The following is a 27,705-nucleotide window of genomic DNA, read 5'->3' as shown; positions in this document are numbered from 1 at the left end:
CTCTGTCTCGGCAATTCAAAACAAAATGCAAGAAAATATATAAATTGTGAGTTTGATTTAATAAATTAATATACATACACTTTTAAGATGTACAATGGTCATTTGCATTAATCCATCTGCCTTTTTTTGTTTTTTTTGTTTTAAAGACAACAAAGTCTGCGTTCAAAATATTTACACATGTACAATTCTCAGGCAACTGTTTACAAAGCAAGGCATGAACAACAATACAGACACATAGTTTCGAACCTCTAACCCTTGAGCCTAAATCATACTATGTTGTACGACTGCCGGCGACACGGCCGTACGGTAAAGTATAAATCAGCCATTACTCTCCTGTCCTGCGCCTTCAATCGGAACAGATTACTTGGTTGCCGCACACATCTCATACAATCTGGCCCCCCATCAAGCCACTGATTGGGCACAAAAGGGCATTTAACAAACTGATTGACATGTATCAAATCCACCAAGATCCACAGGAGATTGCAGAGGAATGCAGTCTTAGGACCGGTTTGAAACCCGCAGAGGGAAAGGGAAGGGTGGGATTGGGTGCAAAATGTGTTGACTCGTCACACACAAAACACTACTCAGCCACAGGGTTGGAGGGCGGCTGGACTGCGGCTACTCTCTTGCGTTCGTAATTGACCAGCCTCTGACCAACCAGGTACCTGCACAGTGAGAAAGGAGAAATGAAGCAGCTGATTTTAGTTCTTTGTTGTACAATGGAACTATACTCATACTGTAATAACATTTCTGTTAAAAAGTTTTAAGTTCTATATTCTGAATTATTGCTATAAAGAGTTTATTCAGTAACAGGGGTCTCCCCATTTATCCAGCATTTAGTGACAGAAAATACTTTTTCAGGACAGGATACCAATTTGATCCAATCATGAGAGAGAACCCAACAATGTTAATTTATCATCTTCAACTGTTTAGTCGCACATGCGCTCCCTACGAGTTGATTTGTTTTTAGATTCTTTTTAAATTAGTTTAGAAAAGCCTCATGTGGACACAGGTCTTGAAAAATCAGCACTAGTCCTGGAACATCTGGTCTGTCCATTGTCATTGTTTCCAATGTTATTGTGAGTGTCAATATCAAATAAAATAAACCTAAACAATAACACAAGAGTCACTTTCATTCTGCGGCGCGGTGACGGCTTTGAAGGGATGGGACGATATGAAAATTAGATGTCACGATTTTTGAGGCAAAAATATGGGGATTAACGATATTATCGCGATAATCAAAATATGCTTCAAACGTAAAATGTCACTTTTGTTAACCACTTGAAACCTCAGCATCCCTATTCTGGGGGGAACGTTTGCCAAAAATAGCCGATCTACAAGCTCAAAACGCGTTGTCAGCTTGTAGGTCTGCTATTTTTGGTGAATCGATTTGTTTAGAGTGAAATAAGAGCGCACCAAATGCGCTCTTTACAGGTCTATCTGAGCAAGTCTAGAGGGTTTAATGGTGCTGAATTTGCAGCTCAACAAAAGCAAATTCATCCTAGTGTATGACGGAGGACAATTTCCCGATAAATTTATATGTCCGCGATACGATTATTGTGAGCGTTTTTTTTATCACGATAAACAATAATAACAATTATCGTCCCAAATATCGTGAAGATTGGAGTTGAACATACTTTGATAGAGCATCAAACAATAGGGAAGAAGCGTCACGGTTTGATCCCACTTGGAAACCATTTTGCTTGTTTTTTGTTTTTTGTTCCAGTGAGCAAACACTCAAACACACTGTAAGTCAAACTAACTACACACCACAAAACCGGTACTGCCCACCACCACACAACAAGACAACATGAAACGTCTGAATATCTCTGCTTGCGATGGCTACGACGCCTACGAAGCGCATGTGTTGACCGTGCCCATACCGTACCAACGGTACGAGTCAGGACATAACATATCCAAACGATTCCCAACCTCCGACACCCAGCTCCAGGCATTGAAACCTGCCCATCTGGCTTTCTAAAGCAGTTATCTGCAAAAGGATCCTTACTTGTCATTCTTGATGTGTTCGTAGAGGCGTTTGAACTGTCGAATCTGGAAGGACAGGATACCGATGAGAGAGACGACCATCAACAGGAAGGGGTAGATTCTCCTCTGCATCAAAATCTCCATCTCTGGGGTCACACCTGTGAAAAGCGAGCATGCATTTCACTTAGTTATACATTCGTAGTGTTTCACTTTGTGTCCTCATTTCCTGACAATAATGAAGGACAGTCTATAAGTAATGTCATGTTCAACACACAAACACCTGGTACAAAGCAGATTTAACAGCTGTTACAATATAGAAGATAATCTGAAAATTCGTAATCCGCAGAATCCTCATTTGGGGATGGAGGGGGATAATGGGCTTATGGTTCAGGTAACACTACCAATACTGTAGGTGTCCTACCTGAAATTAGGGTCTACATTTCTCAATGGAAGAGTAGGAAGACCACCCCCAACCACGGCACACACACTAGTTACAGTATGTATATTGTATTAAGTCAATACTCTACTATACATATTTGTTAATGCAGCTTTATGTCATTTAATAAAGAACCATGCCATTGGTTCTTCACACTACCTTTCCAAGACTATCATTACTTCATGTGAAATATTTCATTCATTTTCTCCCTGTATCTAATGCAAGCTTAGCTTGTAGATCTGCCATTTTCAGTGCACGACACCAGTGCACAATTAACTTAACTTATCTTAACTGTTGATGCTATCATGGCCAACTCTCCACGGGCCAGAGATCCTTGATCTCAATGGGATTAATCGAGAGTTAACCCTTAAAATTAACATAAGGGTTGATCATATCAATGAAGCACCAATAGATGTACAGTTAAACAATTGTACATGCACGTGCGCACACGCACACCCACACACTCACCCACGGCAGGTACCACTCCTATAGAGATGACGTACGGCACACACAAGGACAGCAAAAGGACTGAGATGACGGGAGCTGCCAGTTTACGGATGATGAAGTGGAGGTCAATATTTCGGATGCCGTTGGCGTAAACCTGAGGAAGACAGCTTTCACTTTAAACACTGTAAGGAAAAAAAACTAAAAACCTTGTTGTAAATATTTGTCAGTGGAAAGACATTCTTGAATCCTCTTACAGAAGATCACCTGCCACTTGACTACGGACAATTTCTCATTCATAAAGAAGTGGAGGAGAAGCAGGAGGACGGGAGGACGGGAGGACGGGAGGACGGGACAGTTACAGCATCATGGACCCCAGGGAGAATAGTCTCCACTACGTTGTAGACTAATGGGGATCCTCAATAAACAATACCTATGCAATGTGAAAACATTCATCTCAAATTCACCTGTTCAATGACTGTCTTCAGCCACCACTGGGGGCCCATGAGGGTGATGGCAGCGATGATTTTGGCATGGAGAACTCCAAGAGCCCAGTCCTTGAGAGAAAGAGAGAGACCAGGAGCGAGAGACAGAGAGAGCAGAGAGAGCATTAGATTTTTGAGGAAGCCATCGAGTTGTATGAGGATCATCTTAAAGAGACTTGAAACTTGCTTGAAATAGGTAATCCTACACTGAATCTCATTGCACAAAGATATGTTATCATTGCGTTTTAATGCATTTTAAAGCACAGTGATTTGATATGATTGTTTTGAAAAGTCTCGCTGAAAATAATCCCTGGAGAAAATAGCCATTTCTGAATTAAATTGAAATGTCCATGTCTTCTTTGCTGTGCAATGATGTTGAGTCGGGGTTGACTAAATTCTTCGGGTATGTTTGGTAGCATTTGGTCTATGTTTATGTTGGACATATGGCCAAAACTGTCAATAGACAATAAAACGTATAAACCATGTGAATTTTTACTTTTCCTTCTTTTTTGTGCGTTTTTGGTCTCCTCTACCTCTGAGCACTCAGGCTTTCACAGCATATCTGGGGTTTTATCTAAATTGGTCTCAAAACAGGCCAAACTGATTTGGCCCCGAAAGTGACGTCACTAGCGGTACAATCCCTCCCGTCTTTCAGTTACAACTTAGATTTTTCTTTTTTTTTTTTAACTTTTTCTACTCAGAACCTGTAGATAACATGCATACAAACTGGCTCAATAGCGCCACGTGCAAATCAGGACAATGTGGTATTGCAGGTGAAAGTGCTTTATAAGCCAGAGAGAAGTTAGTTGGAATGAGTATATCTGAGGCTTGATTTAGGCTCAAACCTTTTGAAAAACGTTTGAGGGACATAAACAATATGATATTAAATATTATTTATATTTTTTTAATTCATGGGGCAGATCCTTTAAAGAGTTACGGTACATGTGATGGGTAAAGACAAACCCAAAAGTTCCCACAAGGCAAGTCAAGAACAATGTCTTCACAATTTCCATGGATGCTGCTCTATAACCCATGTGACTGTTCATATGATCCCAGATACTCAAGCATAGTATAAGGGATCTACACATTGACTATATAACAATGGGTTGTTGGAAATGGAATGAATCTTGTGATGACTAGGAATGGAAAAAGAGCTGCACACTGCTGCACACGCATGTGCAAGTACACACACAAACAACCATGCGTACATTCATACCTGCCATGGGTAGAAGAGGGGTGTCTGGTCTAGTGGCACCCTGAGAGGAGCCACAATGACCAGTTCAAACAGCAGACCCAGCAGCAGTGGGATGACTCCAGCTACCAGCAGAGCAACTACCACAGTCTTTAGGATCTATACACACACACACACACACACACACACACACACCCACAGGTTACTCAACATTGTTTGTTGCAAAAGTCCTAAGTATGAAACACAAAACCACATCTCCATTTTTCAACCACAACAGGAATTACTTTCATGTTAGTTAGTGAATGCAAGAGAATTGCTAAAGCAAGGTAAGAAGACGTTAAAACAGTTTATTTTCTAATTAGGCTGGTAATATTGTCTAAATTACAGGGACACTATCACAATGAACATTATCTCTATTTATTTGTTGTGAGGCTGATGATCCATTAGCAGTCATAAAACTGAGAAATAATTTCTGTGTCTCTGAAACAACTCCAATGTTGTATTTAGAAGTTTGCCCCGGTGACATCACTGGGGTAATATCTTTGAATATGAAAACTACAACTCGCAACCCTCGTGGCTGTGACATTGTCCTTTTTCGCGTGATCTCAACTCCGGAAGATATGAATCAGATTGATGTAATGGCAGCCATAGAACTTGCTGGTCGATGCTTGGAATGCATCGTGGAAATTGTAGTAACAAAAGAACGGCCGAAACAGACAGAAAGGGAAATTCTTGGTTGTATAGTAAATGTTGTTGTTTCGACTATGGTAACCATCAACAATGAGCTGAAATGCAATTGAAAGCACTGAGTGTCCCTTTAACAGTAGGTACTAGTGCTATTCTGTTCTGAATTTGACTGATGAAATGACGTAAGCAGGCTAAGAATTATAGGATTTGCCAACGCCTGAGGGCAGTGAACAAAGAGCACATTTCCTGTCCTGGTACCTACCATGAATGTCCACTCCTGGACTTTAAGCAAGATGACGCTGCGTCCCTGGGGCATCCAGGCCAACAGCACGGTGACACCGCGGATGGACAGCCAGCAGGCATACAGGCCGCATGCTGCCGTGTACAGCTCATGGATTTTGGAGCTGCCCGTCCAAAAGGACATCAACCACCGCCCGGTGAACACTGTGACACGCCAGAAGAACATATATATATATATGCTCACAAACTCTGCACACTTCATAATTATTACTCAATACTCATCAGCTACTTCAAAAACATCAATGACTTTTTGATTAAATACTATAAATAGATAGAATTGTGGATTTCTAGTCGATCTTAGGCTTTAACTAGAACCTCTCTTAAGGCTCTTTTAAGACTGTGTCGCTCACTGAAAATATGTTTTTTTTTCACTTGAAAATCAGCTGAGAGCGACGAGGCTATACGACAAAGTATAAGCTAGGCTTAACTCCCAAGAAACACATATACAGAACAGTAGTACATACGTACATTATATAGAGACACAGCCACTGAAGAAGGCATCAGAACCACAATTGTTTGGCTGTTTTATCATCTTGAACAAATAAATACTGAATTAACTTAATTGAGTGTGGTTCAGTGTTTATGGAGACATATACATAACTCTACACATTCACCCTTCAATCATGGCTTGGGTGTGGGCCTACAAAGAGGAATAGCAGTCTGTTGGTTGTAGTCTTACCTGGCAGGGTCAAACACACCAAGCTAGCCACCAGCAGGGTGATACACATGAACGCTATCAGCAACACAATCTGCAGACAGAGAGGTCACAGTTTCATTTAGCCAAAGGGAACGGTGTTTTAAGTGATGACATGTTTTTTTTTTTGTGGTTAATAAACGGTCTTCTGTTGACTGACAACCTGTTGTGTTCTCCCTCCTTTTTTTGTCTGAACCGTGAGCCAGTAACAGTGAGCATGTTATCGCAGTCTAGACGTGACACAAGCTGATCTGTATTAGATTATGGTGTAAAGGTGAGATCTAGCATGCATGTTTGTGATCAGCAAAAACCTTACATGGAGATATAAACACCATCAGGAGCAGGGGTGCAAGGGGGTGACTACTTGTTGTGTCGTTGGGAGTATTAGCAGAGTTGTCAGTAGTGTTGATACTTGATAGTGTGAGTGCAACCATTGAAGTTTGAGGCTGCAGAATAACTTTGCCAGCAATGGCTAGGGGTGGAGTTCTAGGGATGAAGTTGTAGGTGGTAGTTAGGGCGTAGGCACATTTCTAAATTTAACTGTGGTGCACACCACAAATTTTAGGTGGTCCTAAAATGCAGTTTCCACAGAGGAGATTTTAATTTGAATTGTTGTGCCTCTACATGTCTGTCTTTAGTAAATTGTGAATGATAATATACTGTCAAGTTTTAACAATAACAGTTTCCTATTCACTACCACTAGTGTGATATACTTGCCAACAGACTCATCCCCACTATTGTTAGAGAGAACTGTAAAATAAATCTGGGGGTAATCGAGATTTACTCTGAATACTGGTTTAGGTATCAGACTTAAGGAAGTTATCCGTTTAGAGCCTAATCTTATTCAACGCTGATGCAAATGTTCTGCTACAATTGACCTTTTATCACCCTCTATATAGGGGCGTCAAGTGCGTCCTTGACACAGCCCCCACCAGAAGAAAAGATTTGAGTTAAAATGTATTATATATTCAAAGATTTGCAAAGATTTTCACAATTGTTTAAAAAAAATAGCAGATCTACAAGCTTGCCACGCTATGAGCTTGTATATCTTCTATTTTGGAATAGCCAAAGAAATCTTAAAATGACACAGATGCGTTCCCGGATTGAATGGGTTAAAATGGAAGAGATCATCTGCATGACAGAAGTGGCCAAATACAAAGTTGGCATTCACATGAAACACCTCATGTTTCTTATTTTAATTTTCAACGTCCTCTTGCAGAGTAACTCATGACCACAGAGCCCGAGGAACCCATTCAAGACTACCCCTGTAATTAACAATTTTTGTACAAAAAAAAGGGGCATATATGATTTAGTCTCTATCGGGTGGAAAACTGTCCAAAAACCATTACTTTTCAGGACTTAAATTCAAAAGCATAAAAAAAATAAGCAGATCGACGAGCTCAAAAACACGGCGCGACTCGAGCTTGCAGATCTGCTACATTTGTGTGACGCGGCAGTATGATCAAGTAGGATACGAAAAAAAAAAACTCAAAAAGTTAAAATATGGAGATAAGGTTTCTGCCCGACAGAATTTTCAAATCTTTTGTATCATGTGATATGGGGCTGTGTCACGAACATTGTCAAGTTTTACTTGACAATTAATTGTTCTGTTTTGCGTTCAACATTGGAGCATATAAGCACAAATTACATTTGTGTTTGGCTTTTAGGCTTTGTTTTTTGCAAAAAAAAAATTGCAAAGGGCAGACAGCTATGACAAATGACTACAAAATACAAAGAAAGGACATATTTAATAACTTTATACTTTCAAACCAAAAAGCTGATCTACAAGCTCACAACGTGTCGCGACACTTGGGAGCTTGTAAATCTGTATTTCCACTATTTTGGAAAAAATTTCAACATGGGAACGACTATGGCGATTATGCAAAAATAATTGCAATTATCTCAAATAATTGCAATTAGGATTATGTAATAATTGTGACAGGCCTACAGTACATGTGACGGTTATATAGATCAGTGATTCTCAAATGTTTTCGTGCCAAGGACGACCAAATGTGGCTGTGGACCCTCACCTGAAAATATGTGTTCAAAATGTTTGCCTCAACAAAAACAAATTATTGAAAGATTTGCACACATTTTCAAGATTTTTCAAAAACTGCAGATCTACAAGCTTGTAGCGCGGCACTCGGTGCTGCGCTACAAGCTTGTAGATCTGCCTTTTTTGAATAGCCAAAGTATAAAATATGGATAAAGGAGTTAAAATGATTGTGACGCTTTATTAACTACCCCTGGGGGTCCCCGGACCCCACTTTGAGAACCAATGATGTAGATTAGGATGGAGGGCCGACTCACCCTGAATGGGAAGCGTAGCGGCCGGTGATAGGGTTGAAAGCCCACCGGCCCCCCTTGCTGCAGAATGGCCTGGTGGGCGGCGTGGAGCCCCTCCCCCACAGCAGGAGCGGGGTTGTTATTGTTGTTGTTATGGTGACCCGCGGGGGGGTTGTTGTTGTTGTTGTTGACGGGCTGGTTGGCGTCGTTGTCTTCCTGATCCCCCAGGAGGTAAGAGTGGAGGTCTCTGCACGGTTTATAAAAAAACAGATAGATGTGGTCAGTTGTTTATGTTTATTAAAAAGACCCCCATTAGAGACACATGAATGAGCCTCTAGTCTTCCTGGGGTCCCGAACAAAGCAAATATAATACAGACAATTAATCTAATTACATTTTTAAAAAATTATAAAAAATATTACACAAAAAGACAAATTAACATAAATTCAAACCAAAAAGTCCAGTCAAATTAAACGAATACAGTAATTTTTACATGTTATGTTTTTTATGGATTGTAGATTTAGATGTTTGTGGGCAGAGAATTCCAGAGTGCTATTGACCGCTATATAACAGTGAATATAGAGCTAGATGGTAAACATTAGGACGATCGTCACACAACAGACAGTGAGGAGGAATAATCCAGTGCTTCACAGATGCATGACAATCCAACGCGAACAACTATCAGAGTTCTGGAACACACACATGCAACTGGTCCTGGCAGTGGTGCAAATACGTTTACTATAGTGTAGTCCTAAAGAAAAACATAAATGCATGCAGCTATTCCATACTGTGTACAAGCATTGGGCTAAATTCTGACCTAGCACTGTGATCCTGACCTTAGACTAATTGGAAAAATTAAATAAATACTCAATAGTGCCTGATCCTACTCTCAACTCGCCTAACAAATCTGATCAAAGCTGGATTAAAATGGATGTTGACAGATAGACAGATGGCGATAATTACAATACACCTGCTCCGCTGGGCACAGATGTTAAATAAAGTTGAGCGATTTGACATCATTAAGTAATGTGGAGCATCCAGAGACCATTTAGATCAGGTCTCTTTTTTATTATTGCAATTATATTACAATAATAAAAACTGAAATCTCTTTTTACAAGTGTTTATCTGCCTTCAAGAGAATAGATATTCTGGGAACATTAATTATTTTACAATATCCTAGAATAATGTTTTTTGTCAACACAATAGAGCTGGAGAAACTAATAGACAGGAAAGGCAGTCACTTCAGTTTCAACATTTGAAACTTGGGACTCAAGTCCTATTATTGTATTCTGTAATTCTGTACATAATGTAGAAATGATTGACTTACAGTAGAAATCCAGCACTGACTGTCCAGGCCCTCACCAGGCCTTTGAGCCACTGGCGGGTGTGACCCTGTTCCAACAGAGCCGGCAACACCACCTGGAGTAACAGCAGCTCCAGAGACAGCTCACTGACTGGAGCATCACTAGAGAGAGATAGGGAGAGAGATGGTCAAAGAAAAAGAGACCGCTAGCTCAGTGGCTAGGCCATTACTACTGTAGGAATATAATGCTCTCTCAGTTGAAACCATGTGAGAGACTTGAATTTACATTAATGTGAGGTTACACTGAGAGAGCAACACATCACAGTGTCGCTCCTTCCCTCTCTTTCCTGTTCAAAGAGAGGAAAGAAGAGACAAGCCTGGGGAAAGATGTGTATCTCATAAACTTCAACCGCACTGGTGGCGGGGAGTAGCTCACGGCTTGGGGGTATCACTGATGGGGAAAGGGGAAGAGACAGCCAGGTTTATAAAACAAGACAGATATCGCCTTGCCTGGCTGGAGTGTTAACCCATTAAGACCTGGAACTGTGTCATTTTTAGATTTGAGCTAAAAAGCTTTATTTTACACTTTGGCTATTCAAAAATAGCAGATATACAAGCTCATAGTGCGGCACCGAGTGCCGCGCTACGAGCTTGTAGATCTGCTATTTTTGAAAAATCGTGAAAATGTGTGCAAATCTTTGAATATATATATTTTTAAAGCGAATATTTTTAACTCAAATTTTTGCTTCTGGGGGGTCCCTGGAACAAAATATTTTGATGGGGGTCCGCGGCAAAATACATATCATTTTGGGGGTCCTTGACATGAAAAAGTAGAAACATACGTTTTTCAGAAAACTGTTGGGATTTAGGAGACATGTAGAATCGGCTTCAGGTCTTAAAGGGTTAAAGACTACAAAGTGAGAGCGGTGGATCATTAACACCACGTCAATGGTAGTAAATGGGATAGGATCACAGTGAGCTGCTGAGTGAGCATCTTTGTTGATCATGCTTCCAGAGCATGACGTTGACGTTGTAATTACTATCAGAGAGATAACACAGGAGGCAAGGGCTTCAGCTCACTCGACTGCTAACCCTACCCTGACCAAGCTTCCTTGCTACTTTTGTTGATTACCTGTGGGGCTTGATGTACGGCAGAAATAATCAGTGAGATCGAATAGCCCTTTTAGACCTGTTGTAACCTATATATTGGTATACCTCTCATGCCGGGAACAAGTCTATGTCATTTTAGATGTTGCTATACACTAGAGATGCGCAGATCGCGGTTTTAGCCGCGGTTGCCGCAGTTAACTGCAGTTTGGGTGGATTTGGGTCAATCAAATATAATTATTAATTAATATCGGATAAACCGAGGGTGAAATATTGCGGTAAACAAATTAATGACATCTAATATATCTATCCATAAAATAGCTAAATCTCTGCGTGCTTGTGTCTGTGTGAGTGTGTAGAGCAGCCTCTGTGTGATGCGATCACAAAATGCATTGATTTAGCCTATGGAATGTCGGTGCGTCTTTTTTCTTTTTTTTTAACTGGTGCTGCTGTGCTGCGCTGAAGAGCAGTGCGCTCTGTATGTTGGATGCCGCACAGTTGGATGCCGCACCGACATTCCATAGGCTAAATCAATGCATTTTCTGATCGCATCGCACAACTAATACCAATACTAACGGGGAATACCAGAAAATAATAATATTTTGACATACGGGAAAAACGGTTGGTGCGGATGCGGATATTAAAATTGGATAATATAATTATTGCGGTTGGATAACGGATGGATAATTAATTTGTACCGCAGATTCGGATGACCATGAGAGGCCATCCGCGCATCTCTACTATACACTTATATATATATTTATATAGAGGTCTAAGCTCTATAATGTTTATTATTTCATGTTTCCATCTGCTACAGGTACTGAGAAATATATTTTTTTCAGTGAACATTGGCAATTCTGTAAAGCTTGGGATTTAGAAAGCGTTTTTTTGCCCTCAGGTCCAAATGGGATAGAATAGGCAAGGGCTTAACCACAGTCAGCTTCTGAGTAAGCGAGCCTCTATGCTAGCTTTGTTAGCTACATGCATGATGGTCAGCCAATACTACCAAATATTCTGTATAATGGGGTGAGGCTTTTTAATGCACTACCGACTAAGTGAGCCTAGCCTCTACGCCGTTGGCTACCTGTAGAGCATGACGTTGTAAGGGAGGAAGGTGGGCATCAGCACTTTAATCAGCCGTATTGGGAGCCACAGCATGAGAAGCACGATGGAACCGAACACAACCACGGAGAGGATGAAGCGCCTCAGATGCCTGTAGATGGGCAGGTGGATCATCTCCTGAACCGGGTTGAAATCGGGGTCGTTGAGGTTTCGCAGAAACCACAGCACTCCGGGCCTCAGCACCTGAAGGGAGATGGGGGGGGGGGGGGGATTGAGAGCGGAAGTGAGCGTCATAAATGGGAGAACAGCAGTAGTGTGGTATTCAATGATTTACATTTCAATGGTGATGTGGTTGTATTTTCTGCAACTGCAAATGTGCGGCCAGTAGTCAACAAATAATCCATAACCTGCATGTACTTATTCATCTTTCACAACCAACACTAATTTCCCCAGATCCTACTCTCCCTAAATCCTCTTAACGCAATTTGGAGTCTCAGGGAAAAAAAGAAACATCAGGAGGGCTATTACTATCCCCCCTTCTCCCAATTAAGTTGTCAGGCCAATTCCCTAATCATCCTTATAATGTAGTCCCTTGTTGCTGCTAACCCCCACTGGTTGGTTCATTAGGGAAGGTGTAGACGTTCCACCTCTGATACACATGACGCCACCGGTCCGCTTATCGAGTGAGGAGTTTCAGTAACGCATGCATGCAGAGGAACATGCTATTCTGCTCAGTTCAGCTCCCTACTTTAACGTAACGAAAAAACATCACATGGAAGCACCTGGGACGTATCATCAGTGTTGTAGCCCAGGTGACCCTCCTTACTTAACAGGAGCACCGGACCAACTTGTAAGACAGTGGTTCTCAAAGTGGGTTCCGAGGACCCCTAGGGGTCCTTGAGGGGGTTTCAGGGGGTCCCCAGCTTAATTGTTGATAGTTAGGAACCACTGCTGTAGGAGTCGCTAGTGCAGCAAGTCAGAGATCGCCCTCCCCACCCCCCGCCTTCTTTCCCACGAACACGGCCAACTGTGTTTTGTTGGAACACCTGGCCAAGCTGGACGCACCGGGGAATTCAAACCCAAGGTCTCTGGTGTCGGTGTCGTGGGCAGGAACTTTACCCCTGTGCCACCTGGACGCCCCCGCAGGGCTATTGTTTGGAATCGGGTTCTCACCTCTCTGAGGAGGAGGATGAATGAGGCAAAGTAGAACACGTAGACCATTCCCACAAGCCAGTGTAGGAACATAGTGGTGCCAGGTGCCGATTTAAAACTCAGCTCTCGGTCCTTCAGCGAGGCGTCGAACATTTCCTGCAGAAGGAAGGACAGTTTAAAGCCACTGTACACTGTCAGTGTTAGACATGCTTTCAGTACCAAGAGGACCCTGGTTTGTAATGCTGGTTCCAATTCTTCAAATTAAATAAAAAGTAAATTATTATTTCTCCCAAGCATTTTGTATGTCATATGATTTTCTAATATTAATCAAGCAATTTGTATGCTATGTGTACACAATTCTTTCCAAGCTATTTGATACGGTCTGAATGCTTACAGTAAAATCAATACTTCACACTTAAAAGTAGTTACGCAACAGATAACAGATAAGATAATTCTTTTGACTCTAAGCCCAAGGTCAATGGTCCTCTAAAGGTAAAGTGGTCTCTTGAAATTGAAAAGTGTGGTGGAACAGTAGTAGTATGAGCAGCTGAGTTTTTTTTTTCAGATGGAAAGAGTACATGCAAGAGAATGACAGTATAACGTTGCTGTCGGGCTGAAACCTTGTATGTCCAAAAACGTTACTTTTCAAGAAGACAAAAATAATCTGTGTTCAATGGATCGAAAGTTGTTATAGTCACAAGCTCTTGTTAATAATAGTCATTAGATGGGGGCGCTTTTTTTTTACAGGATCTTACATTGACCTTTTCCGACAGCACCGATAAGCGAGTAAGCGAAAAGAGTGAGCTGTGGAGGAGAGACTTACTAGAGAGCAGATGTCAAGCCACCAGCCACAGATGAGTGGGAACACACCAATCTCCACCACAACCAGCAGAGAGACCTGTAACAGAGGCACAGACGGTCCTCATTAACACTACAGCAGCTTAGGAGAACAAGCTAACATGCAAATAAGACACTTAGTCATTACTTTGATATTACATATTACAAATGTTATAAATAATTCATGTTTATTTTATTAACACAATGGTCATAAAATACATTGTATTGTACCCCTAAAATACTCCTTTTCTCCTGCCATTTTGTCCCTCTGTCACTCACTGGTAAGCCCTACTGTTGGTATGGTGTAGACCAGTGTTTATCAACCTTTTTTGTGCCAAGGCACACCTGGCATAGCCAAAAGATCCCAGGGCACACCTAGATATACGGTATATATATAATTATATATATATATACGGTATATCTATATACACACACTAGGGGTGTGCCGATACACTAATTTCACGATCTCACGATATTGGGCACACAACTTCGATACGATTTTGATACGATACGCACTTTTTTATCATGAAAATATATGGGGGAGAAAAAAAGCAAATGCAAACAAATATTTCTGTTTTTGCATTATTCAGACATGCAAACTTGTAGCTTTTCAGCTTCCACTAGCCGTTTTGAATCCAAATAGGGCAATAGTGCGACACCTGACCCGAAAAAAACAGCATGTTGTCACCCTTTTCACCTCGGGGCTGTTTGCATGCCTGATTATTATTATTATTGTTTTAAAAAAAAATTAAGAAAAAATTAAGTTTTTTTTTTCATTTTTTTTTTCAAAATAATATTTTTTCAAACCTTCTTCAAACGGCGCGGCACACCTCAGCAGTAGCCCCGGCCCAAAATTGGGACGTTTGCCAGGGTTGATAAACACTGGTGTAGACGCAACCACTTCTCCTCCGATACACATGCTGATTCTTTTATTATTGTTTTTTTTTAGAAACAAGGGGCTCCAAGACTCTGGCCATCATTAAATGCTAAATGCCGGAGCTTCTGCATTGTTAGTAGATGAGAAACCTGTGTATCCTGTGTACACTAGGGGAAATGGTGACAGTTTGGGGTTTGTTTATACTGTACCTGCTGGCAGCCTAGCACTATAATTAAATCTGCCTAATTTACATATACCATACAAGCTCAAACCACTATCGAGTCACACTATCTTGTTGACATTGTAATTTTGATCCTTAATTCACCGCTTTTGCAGCTTCGAAAAAAATATTGACTTAACATTTAATAGTACCAAGAAAAAAACGAGACACTAAAAGCTGTGCCTGTTTGACAGTCCACACTTTCAAAGTGATGTGCAGTGCTTATACAAAGAACACACACACACACACACACACGGAATAAGCGTTACCTTGACAACGATGTAGCAGACTCCCAGGAGGCGTCGTGAACGCTGGAACCTGACCAATGCAGCCAGACCCTTACACATAGCTGTCAAGGTTCAATATCACACCCACACACCTCGGAAACTACATGCATTATGCAATCCATCTTCCAGTAACCTGGTTAAGACATAGCCCAGGCAGGCAGCTTACAGTTTGTCAAATTATGATGTCTGCAGTACTTGTGTGCATATAAAAATGAATGTATAGAATAGATAATTCCATACACATGCAACTCTGTGCCTACACGTTAAAAACAAAAGAGTAATTAATTAATCAATCAATCAATCCACGGGGGCCTTTGTGACCTGATCGTTTGATATGAAGATGTGTTGGTGATATGGTATTGATCGATTGATTGAATACTTTATTGACGGTTTGCAAAAGTTACAGTGGTACAGTTATACAATAATGCTAATAGGATAACACAAAAAGCCCTTGGGTTGCTTGTGGTCCTATGTACCGTATTCAATTCATCAAGGTATCAGTAGCAAATAAGCAAGCAATAAGCTAATCAAGATTAGAAATGCCCTAAAGAAAAGCGTATACAAAGGATACATGACAGAGAATGAGAGTCATAGCCAGTAGTATGTAGCCCACTATGGTTGTGATCAGGCCCTCAAAATGGGAGGCCTGGACCTAAGGACAAGGACAAGAAGTCACAGACAATAACAAGGAACAATTCTTTAGCATAACTGTCAGTGGGTTTAGGATGTAATGAGTTGTTTTGATTGATATGATTTAAATACTTTCTTACATGTTCCTCAAAGCCAAGTCCGACGACAGAGAAGTGCCCGATGTGGTAAGGACAGAATGCTGAAAGGGGAAAGATGATAGATGCATCATGAGCATACCTATACTTACTATAAATTATTATATTCAGTTACATTTCTTTTATTCTCCTTTATCCCATTTAGACCTAAGGCCGATTCTAAAAACGCCTTCTAAATCCTGACCTAAGTTTTCTGAAAAACTACAAAAAATTATGTTGCTATATACTGTACAACAACAACCCCAAAACGGGTTCAGAGATTGAAAGGTATAGTTAAGTATAGGGGTTGCCGGTCTGAACGGGTTATTTAAAGCTGCAGTCCATAAGTTTCATGTCCTAACCAGGATTTGAACCCGTGTTTCCCGGCATGCGATACCAATCCCTACTTGGCCAGGGGAGATAACGCGCGTAGGAGCTTCAGGCAGTACTATTTGTCAACCAGTAGGTGTCAAGCCCGTCACCAGTGGTCAAAATGTCTTAATGGAAGAGCTGACCACCTCCAACCACTGCAGATATGCTAGTTATTATTGTATTAGGAGATGTGCGCCCACTCTTAGCTTCAGTGCCACAACCTTTATTGACGGACGAGAGAGAATGAAATGGCTTTGATTTTATTCTCTCTCGTCTATCGATAAAGTTTGTGGCACTGAAGCCAAGAGTGCGTGGCTACTTTCATCTCCTCCTAGTTCTGCTCTCGCAGCCGGCACCTTAAAAAGGTTTGGCGTGCGTTGCACTCCTCTGAACGCAGTTATTATTGTATTAACACACTCTACCATACAAATTAGTTAAAATATTACTATATTAATTGAAATAAGTTCAGGAATGCAGCTTTTACCAGGTGAGCAATTGTGTGGCAATTCATGATATATATATATATATGTAATTGTTAGGGTTATGTCTCGTAAATGCTATTTCTTTTCACACAGGCACACAAATGCTATTTTATAATATCCTACCTACATTATATAGTATCAAATTGTGATAGAATTATTTTCGTGCTGTATGAGTTTAAACTACTCACCGAAGACCAGGATGAAGAGTGTGTTTAGAGACACCACCCAAAACACATGCTCCTAGAAAATTTGAAAAACACAAAATCATCAGCTGACTGCTTTCAAATCTCAGACATACAGTGCAGGGGGGAAAAAAGAAAAGAAAAACTGCAATGACAGAAGAAGCTAAAAACATGACATCAGATTTTTCAGTAGGCTTACGTCAACTTACCAGGAAAACCAGGGATCCATCCAGGCCAAGCATCTGGGAGAAGGGGTAGAATGACATGAAATTTAATTTAACCCATTAAGACCTGAGGCGGTTTCTACAAATGTCTTCTAAATCTTATGTCTTGCTATATCAGTGGTGTTCACACTTTTTCATGTCAAGGACCCCCAAAATTATATGTATTTGGGCTGCAGACCCCCAACTGAAAATATTTTGTTCCAGGGATCCCCAGAAGCAAAGATTTGAGTTAAAAATGTTTGCTTTAAAAAAATTGATATATTCAACGATTTTCAAAAATGTTCATGATTTTTAAAAAATAGCAGATCTACAACCTTATAGTGCGGCACGAAGTGACGGGCTATGAGCTTGTCGATCTGCTATTTTTTGAATAGCCAAAGTATAAAATGCTTTCACAGATGCTTTCCCAGTCTTAATGGGTTAAATGGCTCTAAGTACGTATATAGCAGGGCTATACATTAGTACAGTATGTGAAGTTGTGCAATTAATTGTGGGGGACGTCAAATCAGTGATATCAATGTTATTGACACTATATTGATATTGCTGTTCAGACTCACCCTCTCCCAGGTCAGCTCTTCGGCTGCTCTATCCCACTCCAGAGCGTTCCAATTCATATCATCTACAGACAAGGATTAAGGCTGATTTATACTTTGCCATACGACTGTCGCGCGACAGAAAAGCATGTATTTTGTATATGCGTCGTTTTAAGAGCCGTCAGCTGTAAGCGCCTTCAAAGTGACTTCCTCAATGTCACAAAAACAATAGCCCTACATTGTTAACACAAGGCTTCACCAGTAATATGTATCTTTGACAAAAGAGAGGCATTCGTGATCCAAATTCATTGAGGTTGACCTAAGTAAATAAATCCTGTCCTGTTTAACAATGTAGTGGAATACAATTGCTGGACCTGCAAACTCATGAAGGGTGAAAAAGGCGGCAAAGCTCGAGAGTCAAACCCCTGTTTACAAAGAGTATAGTTAAAGTATATTCTAACCACATAAATTCTAACACCTGACAATGTATTGCTAACAATCCTTTAACAAATAAAGGGACTGGGAGACAAAGACAAAAGCCTCAAATCAGTCAATTCATCAGATTGTTCTCTGTGTGTGTGTGTGTGTGTGTGTGTGTTTCAAATTTGCAGCCCCTCTGTAAACAGTGTTGTCAGTGTGAGAGTGATTTCTCCCTCATCTTCTCTCACTCGTTCTCACATCATGCATGTGCAAATTAAAATTACATGTGCTCATAGCACAAAACGTACTTTTGGCTAATACCATATTGTGTCTCCTCCGTTTACAATAAGGTGAGGACTGATGACTGACCATTAACAACGTAATTATGTACTAATTGTTATGTTGTTAAGTACAAACAAGTTATATAAATGTATATACACCGGTACAGTACAAATCATATTATTTAATATGAAGCCTTACTCACACTGTAGACAGATTGTCTTCTACTTTTATTATACATCACTCTGGCCAGATTATACAATGTACATATAATATGTACATTGTATAATCTATATTTATGACACTGTGTTTGGCCTGCGAGGCTCCACAGCCTAAATGTATACTCTGCAGTATGACGATGTGGCGTGCCAAAAAGAACCAATCTACAAGCTAACACGCCACATCCTGCTTGCGCAATTGAGTATAAATTATGATTTTGTCTACCGACGGTACAACAACTCCCCCTTCATTTATTTATTCTTTAGCCTGAGCAAATAAATTGTCACACTGTAGACGCCAAACATGATAAGTCCAAAGGCGACAAGATGTATGTTAATGTTTGTTACGGAGGGAAAAAAAAGTTTTGGTATACACATTCACCAAGGTAGAGAGAGTGTGTTCAAGCAGACATGACGGAGCAGACAAGATCGACGTTCGGATTGGCCCATAGAAATGCCACTAAAACTACACAAACCTTGCGCTCCATTGTTAGCGTCTGCATCTTCAGCGGCAGCCCCATCCTCTATCTCCACATCTTCTTCATTGTTCAGTTCAGGCTCATCGCCCTGGTCCGGGGGCGCACCAGGGGGCTCGGGCTCTGCCTCATTCTGGGCCGGGAGGTCAGCCGGGGCCGGCTGGGCCACAGGGGGCTCATCAGCTGCTCCCTGACCCGCACCTTGCGCCTGGAGTCAGCGAACATCAGGAAAGTCAGTTTCCAGGAACATCAGAGAGGGAGGGGTGTGTGTGTGTGTGTGTGTGTGTGTGTGTGTGTGTGTGTGTGTGTGTGTGTGTGTGTGTGTGTGTGTGTGTGTGTGTGTGTGTGTGTGTGTGTGTGTGTGTGTGTGTGTGTGTGTGTATGAGTGTGAGTGAGTGTGAGAACGAAAGTGAGACACACACTGAGACACTGAGTGAGGGCATAGATTTTGCAGTAAGTGACTCTGTATAGACTGCAGGACATTTCACAATATTTGCATGTAGATAAATGTTGTATGAGCTGAATGGTGTACGGTGCTACAAAGAAAATTGAGTGCGAGTGCACAGCAGCCATTTTCTTTAAGCCCTGGAATGATTCACTTGACCTCTCCTTCTACCTGACCTCAACTTATCCTCTGACTACTGAGCTGCGTAAAACCCTCAGTGGAGGGTTATGAGAACGTTACAGATTCTCAGGTATTGCTAAAACAACACAGGAATAATATCGATGCGTGTGTGATCTTCATTGTGAGTGCACTTGACCTCGTTGGCTGGTGCAGCCACGTTGGGTGGCGGCGGTTGGTGCTGCTCTAGCCACTGGGGGGCGCCACCATGGACGATCTGTTCTCGGAGCCACACCAGGCTGATGAATGCACACAAAGTGCAGGTGACGACGAAGCAGCCCTGCAGACAGTCCGCCAGCAGGTTTTCTCTAAACATTAAATGCACATGCAAGCATATACACAAGTATACATGAGAGTGAATTTTGGGAGTGCCTGTAGCGTGCATGCCTTCAGGAGTGGAAGTGAACTAGTTGAAATGTCCTAAAACGCTGTACGTTATGCAGGCAATTATGGACAGTAAATTACATTGATTTCTCTTCAATTTGAACCATGCTGCTTTTTCACTTTCACATAATTTAACCACTTAAACCCTAAATAGAGATGACTTAAGTAGAGTTCTTTGATCATCACTCACGTGGAAAGCATGTCCAATGGCAGTGTCAGAAGTGAGCTCACAGAGCCAGTAAACAGACACTTGTAGATGCGACCTGTGATGAAACAAAAACGTTGGCGTCATGTAACAACCTAGGAAATGTAGTCATCACTGCCCTTTTGAATTCAATACAATGATGACCTCCAGGTGAGCACAAGATGAAAAGCTTTATACAATAGAGAGTTGTATAGATGAGAATGAGATGCATGAAATATGAGCAAAGAGCTTTATTTTCAGATAGAAAACCAGACTAAAGGCCCTGACACACTGTAAGCATCAGATGCGCACGTCATCAAATGCACCAATAGTTTACAATGACTGCGGCCACAAAGGAGGCGTCAACTGGACACGTCAAAACCTGTTGACGTGACGTACGGAGCTCAGTTCTAATTTGGAGCGTCGACATCAACGCAGACCAGAGAGAGAGAAGGAGAAGAGAGTGAATTGAACAATGGAGCACAGTCCAGACTCTCAGTGTGCGTGCGTGCATGTGTGCTATGGTACGTACCTCGTTAAAATCGAGTCGGAGCAATGGTGTTCAAATTATTAATAATTACGGTGCAGCCTGCAATATACTTAGATGCTACAGTGGACTGTTTATTTTCTGAGTGCTGTGCCGGTGCGGACGACAGCTACAGGGAGCAATGAGGGACAATACAGATGGTACGTACGGAGGCTCAATACAGAAGGCGATTATATAGACGATTTTACGTTGTCATGCTTCCAAAGTGAACAAGTGGCCTAACTTGGCGCGTATCAATGACGCGCGAAGTATGTCAGGGCCTTATGAGTCTAAAAAAGCATCCCTAGAGACTGTGCTAAAGCCCTTTGCTCTCACTAGTAGGGCTAAAAGTGAATTAATATTAATACGGCAGAATTAGGGGTGGACATATAATTGTATATTCACTGATGAGGTGCTGGAAGAAAGGCCATGGGGTCACAAAACGAGTCCATCCTATAATCTGCCTATTAGATTGAGATTTCTCACAAGATAACTTGGCCTGAGGGTCCTTCAAATGCTTAGGGTCCACCCACAACACTTCGCATGTTTCAAGGCAAACCATTCCATTTTCAGAACTTTTGGTCAAATGGTGGCACTAGAGTACAGACCATGGGGTCACTAAAGTCAGTAGGGGCCAAAGTCTCTGCAGCATGAAGGTGCACTGCAAATTACAATGCCATCCAGACAATCATTTTTGAGAAATCTTGCTTGGGAGTAAAATGTGAGCGAGGGTATAATTTCTGGCCTGATGGTGACGCAAGAGGAAGGGCCATAGGCATGACAATCCAGCTTGTAATCTTCAAGACATGTTGTTTGGGACTAAAGTGTTGGATGGAAGTATGAACCAACACAGCCATCCATCCTGTACAATAAGTCTAAGACCACATTTTCACATCGAGCCCCAAATGAGGATTTACAAGTCGTTACATAATAATACTACAGTCATAATGCTCCTGAACCTGATAAACTGTGACCATGAGCTAATGTGTACCATTAACATATCATCTCATGGTGTTATAACCAACCAAAGGGTGGAAATTGCCAGAGTGTGTAACTGGGTATGAAAATCTAAGCTACTTCCGTCTTTAGCAGAGATAGAATAATCAATGTATAAATGTAAAAAGATTATGATGAAAGTTGTACATGTGGGCGAGCAACTGAGGAATGGTGTCTTATATTGCAAATGGGCCTGTTCTACTTCTGATGCATAAATACCTACATGTATGAGAATTAAACCTTGTTGTGGTAGCACATAAACAAAAAACATTTATGAGAATTACAACCTATGTGTTTGATGTTTGAGATGTCCCCCCAAATTAATAAATGCAATGATAATTTTCAACAAACAGGTGTGTTTATAGCACATTATTACTCTAGGACAATGGAAATGTATAGTATTTTCACTACTATGTAAGTGTTTGACAGTTACACACTGAATTGATATAACCGTGTGTGTGTGTGTGTGTGTGTGTGTGTGTGTGTGTGTGTGTGTGTGTGTGTGTGTGTGTGTGTGTGTGTGTGTGTGTACTCACATGCAGTTAGAGGAACTACACCAAGCCATGCGAACGCCACCAATGTATAATGGAACCAGTAGCGTATTGCAGTGCCCACACTGGTCAACAAGCCTGCGCAGATGTCCTGTATGGGAAGACGGGACGGCATATCTGGGGAATAGACTGGGGAGGGGGACAGATAGACAGATGTAGAGGTCAATAGCAGCACAAAATGAGCTTCCTTAATGTATCTACTTTAAAACGGCTGATCTGACACCAACTATGATCTATTATAGAAGAAAACAGGCCAAAGATAGTACGGTACACATGAAATAAATGAGTATAATCTGTAAAGGAATGGCTCTCTGTAAACATGCTGTAGAGTTCCATACAAGCCCATGTGTAACACAACTCACAGCAGTTTGTGTTTTGAGGAAACCTGACACTGTTTAATGTGTTGAAGTAGTCCATTTTGTTGATGCGATAAGTACTCACTTGGTGTGAAAGCAAATCTGTGCTTGCATAATTCACAGTACTCCTTTCTGCTGTGCTTCAGCCACTGGACCAAACTGTAAAACAAACAACGTGAACAATGTGATAAGTAGAGCACACTGACGCCCCAAGATGTCAGACAGATGCCTTTTCCTACCTAGACAGTGCTTGCAGACACTATTTTCTCAACGAAACGCAACATAGAAACAAAGTCTTTATCATGTTCAGAGATGTGTGTTTAAGACAGAGACAGATGAATAAATGCATTATTACACTGACACTTTATACCTAGTACAACAAAATATTGTTTCTCCATCATGCAAGCCCTTCATACGTGGCTAAACTTAGAGGCTCGGCAACGACATCCCTAATTTGCCCTTTCCTGACAGTTTATTGAATAGCAAACAGCAGGTTATGTGGAAGAATAAAATAAAGGTGAGTGAGTTGGAGCAAGACATTTGAGGAGAAAAATACAGCAGGCTCCTTAAGCAGAACTGTCTGGACAAAAATGATCCTTCAACCTTGAAGTAATGTCTCACATTCAGCACAATGCTTGAGTATGTATAAGATGTTCATTCTGCCATCACCTGCGACTTGGACTCACAACCTTAGCCAGCAAATGGCATGTTGTGATCATGTTCAGCTGGAGACTGGTAAAATCAGAGGTGTCTGCTAGCATTATGAACAGGCTGGCCTGATAATATAGCTTTATTGCACCAGATGCAATAAAGTGGAGGATTCGAACTCCAGTCTCAACAGTGGTGAGCCGGAACTTTAATCCTTCACCTCCTAGATGCCCCAGAATGTTCAACGTTTTAAACTTCAGACAGTTGCTGTAGCACCAACATCAGGACTATTAGCCCACAATGCCAGTTGAAGACATATGGCAAAGCACTGGCCCTATGTGCAAAGCTTTGTTCATTCTCACCCATTGATAGGTAGATTTCCTCATTGGAAGAATAATGACAAATACAAGAAGAGGGTTCTGCCCGTCTCTAAATATAAACAATGTGTGTGTTGTTCTTTTTTAATTTTTCAAATCACTTTAGCTTCTAGAATTTCAGAACATTTCAGTGTTCCAGACGTTTCATTCACCTGAATGGCCTCTATTCATGGAGTGTGGGTAAACCAGGTTTGGCTATATAATAAAGTGCTGCAGCAGATTGAAGCCACAGCCTATGACGAAGCAGGTATCCGAGACAAAAGTCAAGGTATTAGGCTAACTCAAGGAAAACCGTGATTATAAGTAATAAGATAATGATTGATGACACAGTCTCAGCTACTGTATGGTGACCTTTTCTGGACCACTTAACTTCACACACACAATGGCTGTGAGCACGTAGGCCTATAATGTTTCAGTCATGGTAAAACACACAAGATGATATCATGAGTTTCTGATCACTATCTGGTTAACCAGCAAGAAAAACGAGACCTGTGGAAAAGTCTTTTACACTTAGAAAGAGTCGGTTGCAATAGCACCACGTTGGCATATTATGACATAATAAGGCCGGGTTGTGGGATTAACAGCTGGGTTATGTAACGGAATGATTAGTCCCAGCTGTTTCCAAACACACTGTACAGGCAGTACAAAATGAACTGTGTGATAAGACCTACAGACTCTCCACAATTCTACTATTCAGATGCAAAAAAAACAACAAAAAACACTGGCCTCAACCTGTTGTTCAAAACTCTGTGGAGAGTTCATGAGCTAATATAGATCCAGCCACAGGTTCAACAAATGCCACAGAACAATCCAGGCCTGGCCTTTCTGTCCCCCCTATATGCTGCGCTCACACTAGCGGCGACAAAAGCTACAGAACGAGTCAACGACTGAGCGTGGCCAGCTACATTGCTCGCCATTAAGTCGCCATTGAAGTGTTGCTCAAGCCACACTGCGATGAAAAGGGTAAAGGGTTAAATAGCACAGGGAACTGGTTAACGACAATAATTCGTTTTTCTTCCTTTTACGGAACAGAGAAGGAATTTGGAGGAGTGAAAATGGTTAAACAAAAACATTGATTGATTGATTGACTAATTGATTGAAGTGTCAGTGCGTCATAGGAACGCTCAAAGAGTGGAAGACAGGTCAACTTTTTTTGTAGAGCGTCACGCCTGTCACGCAGCGACAAGTTGTCACACATCACTTTGTAGCCTTCCACTGAAAATTACATGTAGCCCCTGTCAACTGGCCCCTGTCAAAGTCTTAACCTACCCCCCCCCCCCCCCCCACGAACTGTCTATTGTACATATTTCTGGTTTTCCATACCAGTAACCTGTAAGCTGATTGTATGACGTTCTGCATAGTAGTGTATATTTGTCTGTCTTCTTAAATGTCATCATGATTTGAGTGTGTGGGGATCTCATTTTAAATAAGCCATTGTGCTTTTATGAGCGATCCAGTTTAGAGGACCTTGTATTGTAAATTGTGTTTCCATGTCTTTTCTAAATAAAGTATTCAATCTTTTTTTTTAAATCTATTCAATCAATCAATCAATCAATCAAAAAGCTTGTTGCTTTGTTGCCGCTAACGTGGACGCACCATAACAGTCAACACAGCTCATGCACACACACACACACACACACACACACACACACACACACACACACACACACACACACACACACACACACACACACACACACACACACACACACACACACACACACACACACACACACACACACACACACACACACACACACACGTTAGATGACAAAAGAACAGCCACAGAAACACCAACTGGAACAGGTATTGTTTCCACTTCACCTGACTCTACATACATACTGTATGTATATTATAACTCAGATGTAAGAGACCTGTTACACACATCTTTCTTCTGTTACACACAGGCTGTCAATGCAGCCTTTATCACATAAGTAATCCTCAGTAACATGACATAGGATTCACACTCCATTCGTCTACTTTCTCTATCTTCATTAGGTCCATCTTTTTTTTACATAAAGATGTTGACACTGTAGAGATGCATGGTAGAGATAGTAGTGTGTAAGGTGGGCAGGGTCTCAGTAAACAATAACTGTTTTATTTTGTGGAGACAAATAAACTCACATACCATTCTTGGTGGATGAATTTAATACTGCCAGTGCAGACGCATGGGTGATAGAGGGGTTTGTCTGGGAGACCCTCCGAGCGGCACACGCGACAAATATCCGCTGCACATATGAAAGTGAGGAAGATATTATGGGGCAGGTGCCCATGGCACAGGGAGGATGGAGAAAGAAAAAAAAACATAGTATTGTTAAGAGAGGCATCATGTTGAGAGAAAATACATATGAACAACTTTCAGATAACAAGCTACTTGGATTGATTGATTCATTTCACTATCGTAGCATAAAATGGTCACATTTGTGATATTGTTGTGGAAAGAGACGGAGACATAATGTTTAGATTATCAGAACCTGATCAGGTATTTCCTCAGGACAGTGGAAATCTATATGTCAATTTCTGAATTCCAGCATCCCCATACTTACCTTTGATTCCATTATGGTAGTATGTAAGACACTTTTACAGGACCATGCCATGGTGGGCTATTGCTGCCCACCCACCATAATAACGCCCATTATTGACATTGGTTTATATGCTCCACGTGACATGTTAACAACACATCAGCTGCAATGAAAATGTTATTCTTAGCAGTATGAGGTCTTGTAGCTAAAATACATTCACTAATAGCCTTGGTTGATTGTTAGCCAGGAAGCTCGCTTCAACCACTATAAGGCCACCATATAGCACCACCACCAGACAATTTTGTACAGTCATACTGATATGTTGTGTCAACAACATATCACATCAGCTACAATGACAATGTTGTTCTTAGCAGTATGATCTCTTCTTGTAGCTAAAATACATTCACTAATAGCCTTGGTTGATTGTTAGCAAAGTAAGCTTGCTTTAACCACTAGGAGGCCACCATAGCACCACCAGACTTGGTTCTCTTTCACTGATGCCATTTTTGTACAGTCAGTTAATTCACCTGACAATATTATTCTTAGCCGTTTTGATCTCTTGTAGCTAAAATACATTCACTACTATTAGCTCTGGTTGATTTGTTAGCAAGTATTAGCTTGCTTCAACCACTAGGAGGCCACCACACCACCACCACCACCACCACCACCACACACCAGACCTGGGTCTCTTTCAATGATGCAATTTTGTACAGCCATTTACCTTCCTCGGCGGTGTCCATTATGCTCATCTATGTACCTTTCCTTCCCCCAGTGGCACACTATGCTCTACTGAGCACCCATCAACAGATAAATGTCGTATAGCTGGGCTCTAACACAGCGTTAGGCTTCGCAGAGAGATCAGAGTTGATCCTTGGGGGTCGGATGCCTTGACAATCATAAAATGGTGTCCGGGGTCCACAGCACACAGTTTGAACACCCAGCCAACGCTGCTTTGCTTCTTTAAAAACAAAAACAAATTTTTGTGTTTATAAAACTGCCAAAGAGGGTTTTTTATTATTATTATAATAATAATTTCTACGGTGACATTTCCTCCAGAAACGTGGCTATAAACGATAACATCCTGCTCTCTTTTTTTTTTGCTGAATAGTGACTCGGGCTGACAGACAGAAGAAGCTAACCTAGCTACAGTTGCCCGAGTCGCTGCCAGTGTTGCCATGTTTGGAGAGAGAAACAAGCCCAAAAGAAACAACTTGGGCCACATGAATGAACATGATC

The 27,705-nt window shown here is 41.3% G+C and overlaps 1 protein-coding gene across 1 annotated transcript; it reads right to left on the bottom strand.

Moving 5' to 3' along the window:
• Positions 1-40: 40 nt before the first annotated feature.
• On the bottom strand, positions 41-27,607 carry LOC308077463 (E3 ubiquitin-protein ligase MARCHF6-like). The gene is made up of 25 exons (XM_080418151.1): positions 27,191-27,607; positions 26,076-26,175; positions 23,008-23,081; positions 22,552-22,695; positions 20,500-20,572; positions 20,065-20,233; positions 19,304-19,511; positions 17,935-17,996; positions 17,363-17,395; positions 17,160-17,211; positions 16,124-16,182; positions 15,925-16,005; positions 15,336-15,404; positions 13,956-14,030; positions 13,154-13,288; positions 12,003-12,223; positions 9,836-9,973; positions 8,535-8,757; positions 6,210-6,279; positions 5,493-5,674; positions 4,568-4,702; positions 3,334-3,423; positions 2,891-3,023; positions 2,009-2,144; positions 41-665 (listed from the first exon to the last, which is right to left on the bottom strand). The coding sequence occupies exons 1-25, from the start codon at positions 27,216-27,218 to the stop codon at positions 581-583; spliced, it is 2,775 nt and encodes a 924-aa protein (XP_080274277.1). The 5' UTR covers positions 27,219-27,607; the 3' UTR covers positions 41-580.
• Positions 27,608-27,705: the final 98 nt, after the last annotated feature.

The sequence above is a fragment of the Gymnoscopelus braueri genome (genome assembly GCF_963280865.1).
Source record: "Gymnoscopelus braueri genome assembly, chromosome: 21".
In the NCBI taxonomy this organism is placed as follows: domain Eukaryota; kingdom Metazoa; phylum Chordata; class Actinopteri; order Myctophiformes; family Myctophidae; genus Gymnoscopelus; species Gymnoscopelus braueri.
This window is presented reverse-complemented; position numbering and strand designations above follow the sequence as displayed.

Coding starts and splice junctions, on each gene's coding strand:
- LOC308077463 (XM_080418151.1), bottom strand. CDS start 27,218: ATGAGCATAATGGACACCGCCGAGGAAG. Junction 17,997..19,303: donor CGCTAACAATGGAGCGCAAG/GTTTGTGTAGTT, acceptor CCTTGTCTGTAG/ATGATATGAATTGGAACGCT. Junction 3,424..4,567: donor CCCTCTTCTACCCATGGCAG/GTATGAATGTAC, acceptor CTTTCTCTCAAG/GACTGGGCTCTTGGAGTTCT.